General features: G+C 38.9%; 1 protein-coding gene across 7 annotated transcripts in view; it reads right to left on the bottom strand.

The window, feature by feature from the left end:
- The window catches only part of PLEKHA5 (pleckstrin homology domain containing A5), a 240,960-nt gene that overhangs the window by 65,241 nt on the left and 156,372 nt on the right, over positions 1–19,347 (bottom strand). For all 7 annotated transcript variants that reach the window (XM_060024366.1, XM_060024367.1, XM_060024368.1 and 4 more), the window contains exons 8-11: positions 13,818–13,918; positions 10,646–10,761; positions 5,514–5,981; positions 6–471 (exon numbers count right to left, since the gene is read on the bottom strand). In XM_060024366.1, coding sequence (XP_059880349.1) covers positions 6–471; positions 5,514–5,981; positions 10,646–10,761; positions 13,818–13,918 — 1,151 coding nt within the window. The remainder of the gene's footprint in view (positions 1–5; positions 472–5,513; positions 5,982–10,645; positions 10,762–13,817; positions 13,919–19,347) is intronic.

The following is a 19,347-nucleotide window of genomic DNA, read 5'->3' as shown; positions in this document are numbered from 1 at the left end:
CTTACCTTGGGGTGATGGGCCCGGTGCCTGCGGTCTATCGTCACATCCCCCCTCTGAATTGGTGAAGACACTTCTGATCTGTAGGTTCGCTGAGGGGAGTAGCCCTGATAAGCAGCTATGGAGCCGTGGGACGGTGATGTGGGGATGGAGTGCATTGTCTGGTCAGAAATATTAACCATGGTTTTAGGACTGGTCAGGGTGCCATGGCGAGGGAGGGTGCCCTGCTTGTTATAAAACTGACGCTGCTGCCACTCATAAAGCTGCCACATGGTGTCATCTCTCATGGATCTCCGCTTCTCTTCAGCCGCAGGCCCAGCTGTCTTGTCGTGAACGGAAGGAGTTACGCTGCAGATACTTTCTGGCCGGGTCTTGCTGTTTCTTGGGAGTGTTCTATAGCCTTCAGGGTAGCGGGCCACGATATGGGTTCTGTGGCTTGGCATATTTCTTGGTAATGTTTGGTAAGAGATTACTCTGAAATAAAAGAACAATTGGAATGTAAAAATGAAGGAGAGTTGTTTCCCAGATTCTAAATTAGAGTAAAATTTTTTTTTCCTCTTGGTAGGTAAAATATATACTTAGGACTTATTTTTTTTAAAGACCAAAGTATTATACAGGGTACAAGTGATTAATGAACAGATTTTAATCTTTTTATGAAATTCAATTCAATGGATTTACTATATTAAGTGAACAGCATCTATGTCACTCACATAAAAGACTATTAGTTCCACACAAGGTACAGTTTTATTGCAAGAAAAAAGAGTATTAAACTTTTTTCAGAAATAAGAATGTTCAAGATCTCATCTCAAGTCTGTCCTCATATCTTATTTGTTTTTATATAAATAAACTCCTAGAATCTCATCTTCACACATCTCACCAGAATAGTTAAATAGGGTTTCTGCGTGTGGATGGAACACTAGAGTTTTTGAGTTGTGCCTAAGAGTGTGAAGACAGGAAATGAAGGACTGCAGGTGGTGATGCTCTACTGTACCATGGCCTTCTGAGAGCATGACTGTTTATGGGAAGAAGTACATCAATCAGTACATTTGTGGCTTGAAGGAATAATTTCCCTTGATAACTTTTCTTAATTTGAGAAATAAAAATGACTTGAAGCCAAAGCTCAAAATTTAATTATTTAAAGACAAAATACTTCCAGTATAATATTTCAGACACAAAACTGCAAATCTCTGGAATTTTACAATGTTTTAATATTAGTGAACTTCATTATTAGTCAAGTGGGAAAAAGCAGTTGATCAAAAACCAGGAGGGCCAAGCTTTCATTCTTGCTTTCGCACTAAGTGCGGAGACCTTAGAAAAGTTACACCTCTGGGACTGAGAGAATGTTCAAGTGTGTGTGTGGCGAAGACCGAGAGCTCATACTCCTTTTAATACTTGGGGTTATCAACTTTCTGTTTTAAAATTTGTGCCAAAAGTATGAAAATTATTTTTAAAAAAACTTTACTATTCTATTGCAATGATATACTTAAAGATAAAAAGATACCCCTAAATAAGGAAGGGAGTAATCTTAAAAGTGCTAGAGTCCTTCACATGCTACTGATATCTGGCCAACTGAAACGTTTTGGGATTCGGCTTTCTCATCTAGAAGATGATTTGATCACAGAGTGGTCTTACAACTCTAAAATCCCATGTCTTACATTGTACTTGAAATACTTCCAATTTCTTCAACCATTCCCCTGAACTGAATTTCCTTCATCACGCTGATCATCCCTCAGCTTTTCAATGTCTTGATTTAAAACAGGCTTGCTCAAAATTTATCCCCGTCACCCTCCCTCCCATACCTCCATCCCAAGAACCACTACACAGGGGCCAACCATCTGATGACTTTTGGGCTGACGTGAGGGAGACAAGTACCCAATAATACTCTGATATAAGCAGTAGAAAGAGTTTAATTTTTTGCTGCTTTCTCTTCACGTACATTTCCTAATTTTCCCCTGCTTGGTCTCCCTTCCTATTCCTACCTTCTCCGTTAAGCCAGAAACTGGAAAAAGTCCAGAGCTGGCAACCCCACAGCTATATGCTTAGGAAGCGTGTCAGACAGGGAGAAGATGATTCCATCCAAGAAATTCTGCCCTAGCACTCAAGCAACGTACTCCAATATACCTTGGTTTATTTGACCATTCATAAACTCAAGACATATTATAGAGACCTTGCTGTGCAAGAAGCTGTGGGTTAGGCATAGAACTATATCATAGAAGCATATACTGAGAACATAAATAATATTAACTTTATACCCTATTTGGAAATCTGTAAAAAGATCATATATAATCACATAAAGAGGGGACACACATTTTCGATCTAAAATACATGAAAAACTGCCTGTGGACTAATGTTTAAATTCCAGTTCAGAAAATCTGATTACACGAAACCCAAGCATTCATAACACGTGAGCTGGAACCTGTGGCAGAGATGGATATTGAAGCTGAACACTTATCATGTGATCATTAACAACAGGCTATTTTCCTACCAAGTTTGGCTAATTAAGGATCACAAAGTATAAAAGGCTCTTCTGCCATCTTTCGAACTCCTTTCGGAGAATTTTAATGGAAAATCTGGTTGTCATCAAGTATATTTATTTTTATCCCATATACTTTCTACCATTTTGAGACCTCTTTTTTAAAAAAAAAACTACATTCTCCTTCAGTGGTTTTCCCCAAAGAAATTCAAATGAAGCAAAGTGTGATTTACTTTTAAGGGAAAGCTTAAGAAACGAACTTTGTAAGTGCCTTCATCAGGTTTAGTGCTCCATTCATCAGCAGTTGCCTGTCAAACACCATGAAAACCCTGACCTGTGATTCTGCCACGCGGAACAATGGCTTAGGCTCCCGGCATCTGAACGGTGCCCGCTACTCACAAAGAAACTTTCAGGCTCTGCTCACAGATGCAGGCATCTACTGCATGACTCCATATTAAACCTCTATTCTTTCTATCAGAACTTTAGGAATAAAAGCCAGCCTTTCATAAAGTTTCACAAAACCAATTATACCATGTATTACTCTCATGCTTCTTCCCACCAATAAAAATTATTTCATTATAAAACCTCGCAACTGTTTCTTAAGCACGAAGTTCATATGATAATGTAGATGATCTATTTCAGTGATCCAAACTGGACGCCAGTCAGTGAAGCTGAAGCTGGAGGAGCAACGTGGAGAAAACTTTAGCTCAAAATAACCTAAGACTAGCCTTCAGAAGCTGCTGAAGGTCTGCAGTCAAAATAAAGAGCCTTTATGTGTGTTAATTATACTCAACCAAGGGCTTTAGCAAGTGCTTGAAAACTAATACTTATGCTCAACAATTAAAAAAAAATTAACTTCCAGATACTGAACCCCTTTAACTATACCCATTCAACCTTAAGAAAGTATGATTTTATTTGAGGAAAAGTGCTTCTATTGAGAAGTGAGATTTAATTTGCTGGGTAGAGATGCAGCAAATCTTCTGGCTGGGATTTTTATTATTGTTTCCCTGAAAACAATTACCTTTATAAGTAAGTACTTTCAAACATCCTTTATAAGTACTTTAAAACATCCTTTCTTCCCCCACCACCGCCCAGAACTACCTCTGGCTTTTCTTCTAATCAAATTTTATTTTTGAAACAGCAACTGTTTCTCACAATTTGTCCCTTGAGAAAATTAGAAAAGTGAGCACCAAGGGTGGAGGAGAAGAAAACGGAAGTGAGCAACTGAATCACGGGAGTCGGGTTTTGCAGCCCTGGCTGAGCTGCACTCCTGAGAGAAGAGACTGGCAGACAGCCACCCAGACCGGAAGGACATTCCACTATTACAAAAGTTCATCTCCTTTTAACCAAAACATTAGTAACTCGTTGTTTTCTGGTTTCCTACTATCGAGAGGTAAGAGTTACAGTAAGTCTTCAGTTAATTTTACTCTGTTAGTTCATTAAAGTACGTTATAAATCTTGCATCACCAGCTTCCCACCTAACAACACAACACAACATTTTTTCTCATCCACAATCACCTGCTTTTCCTCCGTTTCCTCTAGCCCTTATTTTCGGTCTCCTCTGCAGGCCCACCATCCTTTTTTTTCCCTTTAAATGTAAATGTTCTTTCTGATTTTCATCCTTACCTTTAAGCATATCTGATAAATGATGACACCCCAAATCTTATTCAAGCCCAGATCTCTCTCTGGAGATACAGACTGCAGGCACCTCAGATCCAACCTGTCCAATCACTCATTACCTTCTCTCTTCCCAAACCTTCTCTATGCAGTGAAAGGCACCGGACAACGCCTGATGACCAGACCAAAAAGCAGGGCGTCATTCTTGATTTCCCCCAGCCGCTCAAATTAGACTTGAGTGAGACCAGTTTGCGATCAAGCACATCCAAGCACCCAACTAGCCTTGTCAATTATATCGTGAATACATCCCCTTCCTCTCCTCATTTCACTCATGCCAATAGTTTCTGAACTTTCTCCAATTCATTCTCCAGATTCTGCAGCAGGGATGATACTGCTGAAACACCGATCTGCATACATCTCCTCTGGCTTCTCTCTCCAGTCTCACTTCCCATCCATCATCACAGCAGTTGTGCCTAAGTCAGACTCATGTCTTCGGAGTCCTTTCCCAGCTCTATCAGTTCTGCATATGTAAACCAAGATAAGCATACCATCCTTCATATCTTGCCCCATATTTCACTTCCTCCAAAGAGGTTTTCCTGAACACTTAGGTTGTGTTGGTTGTCCCTGAAACATCTTCTTACAGCATCCTGTTCTTCCATCACTGTATTTATCGCCATATACTGTACCTGTTTGTTTAACTTTCTCCTCTACTGGACTAAGAACCTTTGTGAGAAATCTGGACTATATCTTCTCAGTATTTCACTTTCTGGCCCCATGATTACCATAGAGTAGTTATACTATAAGTATATGAGAGAACAAATGTGTACATGAATGAATAAATGCTTAGATGAATAAATATAATACTTAGCCATGTGCATTATGAGTTTAAGAAAGCCAAGGAATGAGACTGATAACTAGAGAGCCTAAGCCTTTCTGGTCTCCACGTTACATGTCTCAGGAGAGCTTTGTATTACATCAAGCTGCAGAAGCTACTAGTGGAAAACAGCAGGGCGGTGGGGAGAGTGAAGACAAGTTCTCACTGTGTGTGTGTGTGTGTGTGTGTGTGTGCGTGTGTGTGTACGTGTGCACGCACGTGTGCATGTAGAGGGGTGAGGCTAGGTCTTGCGACTTTCCTCATCCCAAACAAACATGATCTGTACCCACAGCCTATGCCTTCTCTTGTGCTGGGCCAGGGAGGATGACTCCTTGCTATTAGTAAAGTTGGGTGACAGAACACTGAGAGGCAGAGAAAAAACACTGATATCTGATTACCATCAAAAAAAGATGAGTAATGAAGCTGTAATATCTCAAACGCAATTTGAACTCAATACTTTGAATTGGTATCTCAGAAATCAGTCTCCCACCAACATAACAGGAAAGAAACCTGGGTTCACAAGGTTTCTTGTGAACATAACAAGACACTTACCCCCTGGTTTCTTCTTCATGACCTCTCCCCTTCTGGATTTTAATCCACTGTTCCAGCTGTTGCATTGAATTCGTTCTCTGTATGACTCGATCAGCCTCTGTGTGTAAGGGCCCTGTATTTGGGTGACTTCCACCTCTAAGGTCTGCCAGGCTAACATTGACCGTTTTGTTCTCTGAACTATTCACATTGACTGGCCTGTAGTGTCCAGTCTGACCCGGGCACGTTGACCCGCTCTCATATTCAGACGACAGAGAATTCAATTTTACACTACTAATTTTTGTTAAAGGTCTATCTTGGCCATCCTTCTGAAATCCATATCTTTCAGCTTCTAATGCCTTTTTTTCTTCATTTTTGCTCATTTCCTTGTTTTTCTGGTTATTTTGGACCTCTGGTTTAATTAGCACTCTATGGTTGGGAAAGTTATTGATTTCTTTAGTTGGTGCATTCTCAGATGTAATCTTATCCACTCTGAAATCAGAGAAGAAAGCCAGAGTAAATCAGATGAAGTAATGCACATGTTATTTCTGGGATTCAATCTAGGAAAAACATAAAATTACCTTCGACTTTACCAAAAAAAAACCCCGAAATGGTCACAGAGAAGTCTGCACAAATCCCCAGTATTGTAGTATGAAAACTCAAGTACGACACCAGAATGTATAAACAGAAAGAGGAAAAAAAATTAAACCTAAAATATAAAGCACTAGAGGAAAAAAAGTGATGCGTGTCCCCACCATTAGAAATCTGGAAAGAAAGCAAATAAGATTGCCCTTTGACAGTGAAACCACAAAAATCCACACTTAAAAGACCACAGTAACTAGTCATTTGAAATAACATGGTTTCCAGCCAGGAGGGTTAACTCACCAGGAGACAAACATGACTCTGGTTTGTGGCAACGGAAATTACATTCTGATGCTATCAAAGATCTGAACCCTACGACTGATTAACTCTCTGTGTCTATGTTCAAGAGGACCTGAGTTTCAGGTAAGAGCTCTTGGAGCCAGACTGCATGTGCTCAGCTGACAGCTCTACCTCTTACTAGCTGCGTTTTGGGCAAGGTGCAGAAACTGACCAAGCCTCAATCTTCCCTGTGGTGAATGGGGAAAATTGTAGCACCAAGGAGACAAGATTGTTGTGAGGACTAGATGAGTAAGTCAGTGGCTGCCACGGACTCTATTACCACTACCATTCCATCTCATCAAGCAATTGTGGATTCGAATCTGGCATCTCGTGTCCACATCACCGCAGGAAGAATGGGCTGCTCAGCAGTATGTGCCTGGGCCACTGGGCAGTTTTACTGCTCACCATGCCAGCTGCTGTATCTGGGTCTTGTTGATGAGAATCAGCTTCCCTGAGACCAATCACTTCCAGGATCTGACAAGACCAAGCTGAGTGTCTGAACCTGCATGAAATTGCCAAGATCATACCACACCAGGGAGGCCCCTCTCGGGAACTGGCCAACCTTGCACATTTCAATACATAGTAATGCTCCTATTGGATCCTCAGTGTGCTGTTGCTGCCAGTTTCAGTGATGTGTAGAAAATACATAATCTCTACATATCCTATACAGCTATACAGAGAGAGCGCGTTAGGAACACAATCAGTGAGAAAAAATCAAAGGAAATGTGACTATTTTCTTTGGAGTTATGGACTATCCATATATTTATGTTAGATAAAACTCATAGCTTCCAGGTTGGAAGGAATATCAGACACCGTTAAAGTTTACTAAGATATGCTATAGAGCTTCTTTCCCTTGAAAGATAAAAGTCAGAGAAGATCTATACTAAAAGCACATTTATCCGTGCTAAATTCAGGGGTGGGGAGGATTTTTTAACATTGAATATCAAATATCTGAAAAGGTTTTTTAAAACTAGTTACCTCTTGTCTACCAAAAGCTATTATTTTAAATTAGAACTGCAATGAGTTTTTCCTCAATATTTTTCTCAGAGATTTAAGAGATGTAATCAAAAAAGACACATGCTGACTTTTCTCTAAGTGGAACCAAAACTGATTCAGAAATGTATGCTAAGATAACATAAATAATGTAAAACTTGTGATCCAATTTTAAAAAGTGACATTTAAGTTACTGCAGAAAATACATGCAAACATAGAAAATGAAAATAATGGGCCCAGAGATGGAAATTATTCAGAGAATGCATATTATGCTTAGATTTTTTAATGCCATCAAGGTTCTGCACACTCGGGGACAATGACATTGTAATTCATCGGTTAAATACTTTATAAATTTAGAAGAAATGAACTATCTAGATAAAAACTGGATGTTCTATCTCTTAGGTGATATGCCGTGATAAACATTTGTAAGTATTCTGGCCACACGGGAAAAAGAGCCCAATACCTTAAAACCAAGTAAACAAAATCTCCCCATCTTATGAAATGAAATAGCATAGTAATTAGGTACCTTCATATTGAATGATTAAGACTACCAAGGCAGAATAAAAATGCTGAGAGCTAGAAGTAGAATAAAGGACATAATTTCTAGAGGATAATGGCGACTGACACCAGGTTGGGCCATTAGGTGGTATTCAACAATTCCTGGCTAATAGGGCAAATTATATCAACACAACTGGATAAAAATTGCTGTGAGCACATAATCAACGAATAGTTGTCACAGTCAAAACAAAATATTGAATATCATCTTTATCACCATAAATTATGAGTAATTATTAGTTTTTAGAGTGGAAAATACAAGAAAAGAAAACGGAAGTTGAAATTCTGGGATAAGTGAACACACAATACTGAAATTACCTGGCAATCATACATCTTAATTATTATATTGATTTCTGTATTCTAAACAATTCCCTGAAAATTCTACTCTTAAGTTAATATTATCTTAAGATTTTCAATGAATTTTTTTCACCTACAAATTTTCTCTAGCTGTCAATCATAATCACCTCATTTTTACATCCATTCAGGTTGCTTTTACACATGGAATTCCAAAAGCAGATTTTCCTTTTATTAGCTCTCAACCCAGAAAATGTATACGGTTGAGGTGGTTACTCTCTCTTTTTTTAAAAAAATTAATTAATTAATTAATTTTTGGCTGCATTGGGTCTTCGTTGCTGCACACAGGCTTTCTCTAGTTGCAGGGAGCGGGGGCTACTCTTTGTTGCAGTGCGCCGGCTTCTCATTGCAGTGGCTTCTCTTGTTGCGGAGCATGGGCTCTAGGCACGTGGGCTTCAGTAGTTGTGGCTCGTGGGCTTCAGTAGTTGCGGCGCACGGGCTCTAAAGCACAGGCTCAGTAGTTGTGCCGAGCGGGGGTTATTCTTCACTGCAGCGTGCGGGCTTCTCACTGCAGTGGCTTCTCTTGTTGCGAAGCACGGGCTCTAGGAGCGCGGAATTTAGTAGTTGTGGCTCATGGGCTTCAGTAGTTGTGGTGCACGGGTTTAGTTGCTCCGTGGCATGTGGGATCTTCCCGGACCAGGGCTCAAACCCGTGTCCCCTGCATTGGCAGGAGGATTCTCAACCACTGCGCCACCAGGGAAGCCCCAAGGTGGTTACTCTTAAAAATAGGTGTCCCAGAGTTCAACCCTGGACCTTCTTTCCTTTTTTTCTCCATACTTTTCCCTAGCTCTAATTACTAGTGATTAATTTGGAATAGATACTTTAAAAAATAAGCACAAATTTACTTATATAGCATCAACTTGAGTCTTTTAACCAACACAGTCAAAAGACTTTATTAACAGGTACACTTTAAAAAAAAAAGAGATTTACAATGTAACAATCATATAATTTCCTGAGAAGAGAGCAAAAAGATCAAATTTGCAAGTTAGCGATCTTCCTTATATGAGATATGCGCTCAATTGTTGCTGACTGGAAGAAAAATTTAACTGTATCATAGATCTTTCTTCAAATTATAGGAATATATAACAAAAATGTTGTAAGCCCATTATTCAGCTGCTATTTACATATTTTAGAAAGAGATTTCCTCTCACTAGTTCTTTTTTTTTTTTTTTTTTTTTTTTTTGCGGTACACGGGCCTCTCACTGTTGTGGCCTCTCCCGTTGCAGAGCACAGGCTCCGGACGCGCAGGCTCAGCGGCCATGGCTCATGGGCCCAGCTGCTCCGCGGCATGTGGGATCTTCCCGGCCCGGGGCACGAACCCGTGTCCCCTGCATCGGCAGGCGGACTCTCAACCACTGCGCCACCAGGGAAGCCCTCACTAGTTCTTAATATAGTCAAATATTAAAATGATTCATATGTTAAAGCAGGGGAAAAAAATCACACTTAGATCAATTTTAACAGTACATATTTATATTACTGAAGAATCTAAGCCCTGGAGTTTTAAAAGAAAGAAGGTAGAATTCATCAAGAAGTAGATATATTTAGAAATAATCTAAATGCTTGATGAACTATTTTCTGGAGACATTCATCATAAAACAATCAGAATTAACCCAGAAATGCCAAAGAAATGAAACTCATCAAAAAATTTTATTTTAGGGCTTCCCTGGTGGCGCAGTGGTTGAGAGTCCGCCTGCCGGTGCAGGGGACACGGGTTCGTGCCCCGGTCCGGGAAGATCCCACATGCCGCGGAGCGGCTGGGCCCGTGAGCCATGGCCGCTGAGCCTGCGCGTCCAGAGCCTGTGCTCTGCAGCGGAAGAGGCCACAACAGTGAGAGGTCCGCATACCGCAAAAAAAAAAAAAAAAAAAAAAAATTTATTTTAATTTATTAAACTTGAAAAACATCCAACATAATATAAAAACACAATGAAATTAACTTCATGAATATAAATTCCCTTCTAAGATTCAGAACCTTAAAAAACACCGTCTTGTGTACTTTTAAGATAGCAATTGAAAATATACTTACCGGAAATTAAAGGTAATTCTGTAAGAAGAAAGAACGTTCAGTTGGAATGTTAGGATTCTGCATTCACCTCAGTACACTGATAGGTGAAAATGAATAAAGAGGGAAGGTGGAATAAAAATGCAGGTGGTTTTCAAACTAACTAAAGGTGTACTAGTTTAATATAAAACGTGAATTAATCCTTGCTTTCTGAGGAAGAAGTGGTTTCATATCATGACTACTAAAATGATATGTACTATGATAATGACATACTTGCAAGGCATGGAATAAAATGTAAGTGGAAATCACCATTATTTTCCCTACAAGCCTTTACCTTTTCACAGGTTCTGTCTGTACCAGGGCAGCATCTAACATGGCTTTCATCCACAACTCCATTTCCTTTCCTGTGTCAGTGCAGAAATAATAGGTCCGCATGTTTGGATGGGCTGCCTGATTGAAAATGGCACGATCATTTTAAATAGAAATATGGTATCTGTAAAAGAAAAAGAAAGAAAGTTCGGTGGCTCTCTACACAGATCATTACTATCCAATTTCAAAGAAAGCAGACTTGTCTTACATACCGATATAGAAATGAGGGACTTAAGAAAAATACAATTCAATATTGAAAAATACATACATATTAGATTTTTTCTAACTTTACCATTTTTCTTTTTCTTAAAAAAAAAAAAAAGATGTATAGGAGGGGAAAGAGGTAAGAAAGGAAGCAGCTGGCCATCCCTGTTCCATGCACACATCCCTAGCAATTTCCATTTACTACAATTCACATCTCTCTATTCAAGAATGTTCCAGAGCAACCAGCAACACAAGTCACTGAAATGTACATATCATAGCATTTCCCTCCTGTGTTACCAGTTCCTTTAGCCCTTAAAAGGTGCTGCTGTTTAAAGCATGTTGACTAATCCTTACAGACATCTATACACAAACATAAAAGATCTATAAATGACCCCAAATGGCACTGCCCTTTAGCTTTTCTTCTCAAGTTTCAGAGTGAAAATGTAAATACACTGGGTTTGAGGCCTATATAACTGGTAAGTAGGTTTCTTCCTTTATGGTGGCCATCTGCCTCTATCCAGAGAAACAGAAAACAACACAAAGAAGGCGCTGCTGGGGGACAGCTACCCAAGTCCAAGCACTGAGTGCTCAGCTTAGCCCTGGGCCTGCAGCGCAAAGATGGACAGCAGCAGTAGCTACATCAGAGCAGAAAACAAAGCCAGATTAACACAACATGGTTAAATCAACTAGACTGCAATAAAATTTCTTTAAAAAAGAAGGGGGAAAAAAAAAAAGTAAGAAAGAAAACAAAGACCAGGGTGGGGAATTCTGTGGGGGGAACCATTCTTAATTTCCATTTAAGAATGCCTGTGACAGCTCCCTGGTAGACACTGAAGGACAAGGAAAAAGAAACAAAAGCTACTTCAGCATAGAATGAGGCAGAAGTAAGGGCACTAAGCACAGAGTTAGTCTAAAGAGACGAGAGGAGTAAATCTGGAGCCACACACTTCACTCAGAGATCCTGACTATCTATCTGCTTTACTTACAATGGCAAATTAGCTGCTTCAGAATCTTTTTCAGAATCAGGATATAAATAAATTCAATCAGCACAGTGAGCAAATTAACTTACAGAACCGACAAATCTCACTTGACCACGTAAGGGATGTAACGCTATCTACGGAAACCATGTGAAAGAAACAGCTCAAATGCCACCAGTTGTTAAAATGATTAAAACCACCACCAAGAGTCACTGAACTGGCTGAGTGGGGTTTTGGAGAAATGGATGAAGACCACTGCCCCTATCTGTGATCAACGGAAGGAACACTGGGCTGGTGCTCAGAGGACCCAGGTGTAGCCAGGACTCAAGACACTAACACACCACACCCAAGCTTGTGATCCGTCAAACGGGAATATTTACAAGATGATGGCAAAGTTCCCGATTTAGCTTTAAGTTCCACAGTTTTGTTCAACAATTGTCTATAACTTTTACTTACCACTGTGAAAGCAGCAGCATCAGTGCCAACGGACTTAGTAGTAAAAGTGGCTCATAAATTCAGAGAAAACAACATGGCAGAGAAGAGAATTTGAAATAGAAATCATTATCCTCGTTACAGATAAAATCCAATCAAGATTAAACCGAATAATTACAGAGACAATATACTTAACACGCATGGTCACTTTTACTGCTATTTTAACATTCTATTTATATATTTTAAAAAATCTATGTTTTTTTAGAGTTTAAGAACCAGCAAAATGTCCTATGACTAGTACAAATTCAATAAACATTTGACAAGTTGATGAGCAAACAAAAAAATTTAAACCTGTGCCCAAATAACAGTGTTAGTATCACAGAATTGAGCAATATACTTTTAAAAAGTTATTACTTTCAGTTATCAGTATTAGAGTTTGCTATAGCATCTTAAAATACTTAATTCCATTTCTCTGGTTCATACTGTTAATAACATTTATTGAAATGGGTAGCGACTGCCCTTGTAGCCACTGGTCTTTGCTCAGATATTACATTCTCTTTGAGGTCACCCATCACCCTCCCACCACTCCTGCCTTTCCCTCTCTTTTCTCCATAGCTAATAATGTAACACATTAATTGGCAAAAGTTGTAAATCAGCTGCAGTCCTGAGTACTCTTTAAAAGTGGACAGTAATTAAAAATTGAATCAATTTTATAATGGTGCAAACATTTTCATTGTTAAATAACAGCATATGTTACCCTTGTATTTCCTCTTTTCCTTAAAATGAAAAATTTAAACCCTTCAGAGTTCTTAATTTAACACTGATTTAAAAAAAAAATAGGTGACTTCTGAAATTTATTTCAGCCATAATCATAAAGCAAAGAATGCAGTATGGTCTTTGAAAACAAAAATAACCAACTGAGCGTTCAAGTGGCCTCTTACTTGAGGGTGCTCTACAAGCCAGCACATCACAGAGATGCAGAGATGGGTGGGTATTGTTACTTAGGGGAGGGAAGCTCAGGTCTGCTTAGATTTAGTAATAGATTTAATGTTTCAACTGCAATATTCTCTCAAAACTATCTGATGTTCGTGAAGTACTTAGACCCAAGAATATCTTTGTAAATATCCTATAAAATCATGAATGCACATGTATTATGTTAAATAACACACCACCCCCAAATTTACTATGAAAAAATTCAAACATACAGTAACCTTTCAGGAATAGTACAATGATCACCAGGATACCTACAGCTATAGCCATCAATTATTAGCATTTTAACATATTTGCTTTAACTAGAACCATTTGAAAGTAGAGACATAAAAGACCCTTGGCCCCTAAATATTTGAGCACATACTGCCTAATTAAAGGGACACTCCCCTCCTCGACCCGAAGACCACTATTATGTTTTAAATATAAAAATAACTGTTACTAAAATATCTTTTTGTAATAATCCATGGTCAATATCCACTTTTTAATCAGTGCAAGATTCAAATGCAGAATAAAAAAGTATGATTATTTCCTTACCTTAAAAGCATATTTGCGATTGATGTGATCCTCGGAGGTAAGCATAGCTATCTGAAAACTAGGCAACAGTATGCTTCCCAGAATACCCTCTTCTTTCTCATCTAAGAGATAATTGAACATCTGATTAGAATTTTAAATGTTCTCATGAAACAGAATAAATTTTCTTGAAACTTATTTTGACAAAAAATCAAAAGATTTTCATATATTAATGAAGAATTCATGTATTGTTTAGGTAGTTCTTTGTAAGGTTTTAAAAGAAAATATTAAATAGCAGAGTATATATACTGCTTTACTTTCAACACGCTTCCCTATCCTAAGCAAATCAGAAATTGGCCCACATGTCAGAAAAAGGTCAATTAGACAGAAAAACAGCATACATTTGTTTGGCATATAGACTGCATGCTACAAAGCCCTTTGACATGTGATTCACTGAAACTACATTAGCATATAAGTGAGGACACAGAAAATTTATAAAAGGAATCCACCCACATGGCTGGTAGGATATAAATGTGCAACCATTTTAAAGCTAGGACAAATGCACGGCTCACTTGTCACATCCTTCAGACTTGGCTCAATTTCTCATTAATAAAGCCTTCCTTGACTGCTCTATTTTAAAGTGCTTCCCACCCTGACCCATCCCAAAGCCCTCTCTTCTCCTTCTGGAACTCCACCACTGTCTCCCCTCACCACCACCCCAATTACTGCTGATACACTGTATGTTTTAGTTTTTTATTTATCATCTTTCTCTCTCCACTGGAATGTAACTCCATGAAGACACTTAGAACAACAGTAGCAGATACTCAAAAAATTTTGAATAAATGATGATACACATAAATACATTATTGTAAACTATGCTATAAAAATCATACGCTTTTTAAGCATATATCTTTGAAGGGTTGTTTTTAATCAGTCGCTACAATATACAATAAAGTTATGGGAATAAATTACAGGCCTACAAGGCAAGCACATAAAATATACCCAGGAAAAAGATAAAACATTAATCTCGGCACAGTATAGAGTCACATTATTAACTTGCTGCCTGGGGGCAGAGATGTTTATGAAACTTGAAATACATATAGTACATTGTTAGAGACCCAAAAGACAAGTCAATAAAGCTGTGCACTAGGCTGATGAACTTACCAATGAGAAAAACCATAAATGAGAAATAATTCCTTTTATTATGCTTACCATGTTTTTTTATTATTATAAACTTAACGAGGGATTTTATTTATTTTCCCCTCACTTCTAGACTATATGGTAAAACTTCCAAAAGAAAAAAGTCACATTAGAGGTTATTTCTATAGCTTTTCTCACAACAGTGGAACAAAATTTTGCTTTTACTATACTGTACTCATTCAGGTACAGTTCACTAATACAAGTAAGAATGAACAAAAGTGCAGATTTATTCTAAAAGGTAAAAAAAAAAAAAGGCAGAGAGCAGACATCAATTATAGAGAACATGACAATTTTCTATAATTGAGTCATATTCTAATTTTAAATCCAACTTTATGCTTATATAAAGCATATAATCAGAAACAGCTTGAAGTCATTTTTATTAAAAGATCATTTTTTATCAAATAATACCTTCTTCTATGTTGCATAATTGGAACTTTAGGAAATAACTTTCCTAAAGTTATTTCAGAATATGCAGCATCAATAAGCACAGGGTGACTTCATTGGATTATCATGGACTGTTTCCTGGCCAGATTCCAAGCAGCTCTGAGATCCTGGGCAAGTTACTGATGCTGGGCATCTCAGTTTCATCTACTACAAAACTGAGGAAAACAAGACTTACCACTAAGGAACTTGTTGTGAGGGTTAAATTATTTAACAGACATAATGAACGCAATAATGCACTCAGCTCATACTAAGTGTTCAGTAACTACTGCCATTCTTACATAAAACTGAAGGCATATAAAATCTTCATCTGTCAAATGACTAACCGAAAAGTCCCCTGCTAGATCACTTAAATGTTCCTAATCATGGCTTTCTTTATAGTTCTCTACCTAGGTAACTGTCTACCTAGGCAACTGTCTTACTGACATTTTTTTACTGTCTTAACTCTACCTAGGTAACTGTCTTAGTTTCTATCACCCAGCGGGCCTCGTATACTGCCAAGCGAAGGGTAGGAACTGAGTGATGTTTGTAGAAAGAACGAACTCCTAGTTGGGGACAGAGAGTCGGCCAGGCCTTTCTTAGACTGCACGGCAGCCTAACTTCTCCCTCTGCCCTATCCTACTTCCCTCCGTTCCCGGGCCCAGGTCCCGATACCAAGAACACTCCCCAGTAGGCCTCTTGCACCCTGATCTCCATCACAAGGCTCGCTTCCTGAGGAACACAACCTGGGACAGGAACCATAAAAATCTCAACATTTTAGCGGATGCAAGAGACATTTTAGATTCCCCCATTCCTTCTTTCGCTTTAAAGACGTTTGGGAACAAGACAAGAAATACATACAGTCACAGCTGGGTAAGTAACTTACAGACCGGAATGTTGTTACTCATTATCGTTCCTCGCCAGAATACTTCAATATTTTGCTAACTGGTCTCTTGGCTTCAAGTGCTACGGTGATTTTTCTAAAATGTACACTTGATCTTGATACTATTTTTTGTATTCAAGACAGGAGTTTAAATTCATTAGAATAACAAACAAATGCCTTTTGTGCCTTGATCTACTTTTTAGCCTTTACTCTTGCTACGTCTTCAGACATAACCTTCATTCCTTAAGTCCTATATGTAAAATTTTACAAATATGTCATGCTCACTCATGCTTTGTACATGCTAAGTCCTTTGTCAAGATCACCCTTCTTTCCTAATCCCTTCCTTGCACAGGCCTGGTCAACACTCATCAACACAACTGAATACTATAACATTTTTTCTCAGACTCCTTCTGCTAATCTGTGAGTTCCATAAGGAGAGGGGTTTATATTGTTAATTTCTGCATCCTACCACCTAATAAGATGTCTGGTGCATCAAAAGAGCTCCCTGGGACTTCCCTGGTGGTGCAGTGGTTGAGAGTCCGCCTGCCGACGCAGGGGACGTGGGTTCATGCCCCGGGCCGGGAAGATCCCACATGGCGCGGAGCGGCTGGGCCTGTGAGCCATGGCCGCTGAGCCTGCGCGTCCGGAGCTTGTGCTCCACAACTGGAAGAGGCCACAGCAGTGAGAGGTCCGCACACCGCAAAAAAAAAAAAAAAAGCTCCCTGTTAGCTACCACCCTAGTCTAAAGCCATCATCATTTCTACACAGTAACTGCTAACTCTTGTTTCCTTCCTTCCCCTTTATAACTCATTCTCTAACAGCAGCTTGAGTGAGCTTTTTGAAATGTAAATCAAAAGCATATCACTCTTACACTTACAAATACACAGCTGTTTCCTTATGGTATCTTGGGCAGAACCTAAACTCCAACAGAATCCAAGACTGGTGCAATCTCCCATCCATCTCTTTCCCTACTGTTAAACCTCCTTGCTTGGTACACTGGTTTCTTTCTGCTTCTTCAACAACCCAAACACTTTCCTACCACAGAGCCTTTGCGCTATTGCTCCCCCCCGGCCTGGAATGCTCTGCTCACTCTGCCTCCTCCTTGTCATTGGGATCTTGCTACCTAAAACATCGGCTCAGAGCCCTGGTCCATAGAGGCCCTTGCCCCATGCCCTTCTTTTCATATCATGACCTTATTTTCCTAAAAACACTTACCATGGTCTTGTTTATTTATCTGAGTTTATCTACTGTCTCCCTGACCTCTCTAGATGACAAGCTTCATGGAAGCCTTCTTTCACTGCTATTTTGAAAATACCTGGAACGAAGAGGGTCCTGCTCAGTAAACATTCGTTGAGTGAACTGCGTCCCACGGTAAACTTCATCAATAGACTGACTACAGAACAGAGCAATTTCAGTACTTTATCACAGTGTTCATGATATGCCTGGTATATTGTAAAGAACAGTGGGAACCTGGGCTTCCATCTGGTGTTGGATGCTATCCTATTGCAAAAAAACAGTAAAGCTCTTATTCTCTCTCTGAATTATTTCCCATATCCGTAAAACACAGACTGACCTGTCAAAAAATTCTGACAGCACGTTCTGTATGTTAGTATATTAAATGCTTTGAGACATATGGAAGAAATGAATGGGGCCATTGTATTCACGGTACAAGAGAAGACGAGATTGGGAATTCCCTGGCGGTCCAGTGGTTAGGGCTCCACGCTTTCACTGTCGTGGGCCAGGGTTCGATCCCTGGTCGGGGAACTAAGATCCCACAAGCTGTGCAGCGTGGCCAAAAAAAAAAAAAAAGAGAGAGAGAGAAGACGAGATCTGGGTGTTTAGGAGAAGAGTCTGGGTGCAGATCCTGGCTTTGAGACTTGCTTGGGGAGACAGGCCAGCAATTGGACCTTGCTGCCCTTAGTTTCCTCTCGTGTGAATGGGAATAATAAGATTTGCCACCTTATCAGGTGGCTGTGAGGAAAAGATGGACAAGATCATAATGTTATGTGCTTGGCATATAGTAAACTCCAAAAATTGCAAGCTATTATGATCATCTCACTAAAATCTGATAGTTTTTATTTAAAATCTGACATTTCCTATTGATAAAATAATGAGAGTGTAGTATCATATGCTTCTTTCCAACCATCTGAAGAATGGAAGTGAGTTAAATGTTATACCTTTCCTTTCTATATCTTCTTTTTTACATTCCTCCTGTCTGGGGAACTGTACTAAAATTAATAAATACATTGAATGTAAAATGCATATGGTTAATAATAATATGGAATCTCATACTCAACATGGCTTCTGAATTCACCTTTACTTTTTAAAAATTAGGTTAAAAGTTTTTCTATTTTAATAAAGGTGACAAGTAGCAAGCACCTTTCCATGAGCAATAATAACAGCAAAAGACAAGGAACTCAGTGAGCTTTTTGTTGCAAATTAACACTAAGAAATTTTTATATGAGAAGCAACAAACATTTTCTTGTTCTTATTTAAAGTTCTAAATGGTTTATAAAACGTACTGAAAAAGGGAGAAAAGTACAAATTATAAGCTTAGGAATAATGTATGAGTTACAAATCCTGACTTTCTGCAAGACTGGGAAAACCTTTAAGGAAAATTGTAGAGTAAGTCTGGCACTTAACTAAAGATAATACCACAGTTGCGGCCTGACCAACATCTCTATGACAAAATGAAAGTTTATAGGTCTGGTTAATTCTGACTCAGCAGTACTTCTCAACCACAGTATTCAGTGGGGGGAAAAGATGAATACAATTCTAGTAATTTCTAAATCTGAAGGTCAATATGCACATGTTGCTTTGATAGATGGCCACAGAATTTTGTCACACCTTCTTCTGGACAATCACAAAGTAAATTTTAAAACTGCTAATAGGCTCTAAAATTCTATTGTATTCTGTGGTATATAAATGAGTAATCATGCACTGACAATCTAATTCTTTAGTGACTGTTTCCAACCAGACTTTAGGGAAGAAGGAATGGTTGTCCAAATTCATGATTTTATATTGTAGCTGAAGCAGATTTCTAGGGAGAGC

Source organism: Delphinus delphis, chromosome 11 (genome assembly GCF_949987515.2).
Source record: "Delphinus delphis chromosome 11, mDelDel1.2, whole genome shotgun sequence".
Taxonomy (NCBI): domain Eukaryota; kingdom Metazoa; phylum Chordata; class Mammalia; order Artiodactyla; family Delphinidae; genus Delphinus; species Delphinus delphis.
The sequence above is the reverse complement of the archived record's forward strand: the minus strand, read 5'-3'. Positions and strand labels throughout refer to the sequence as shown.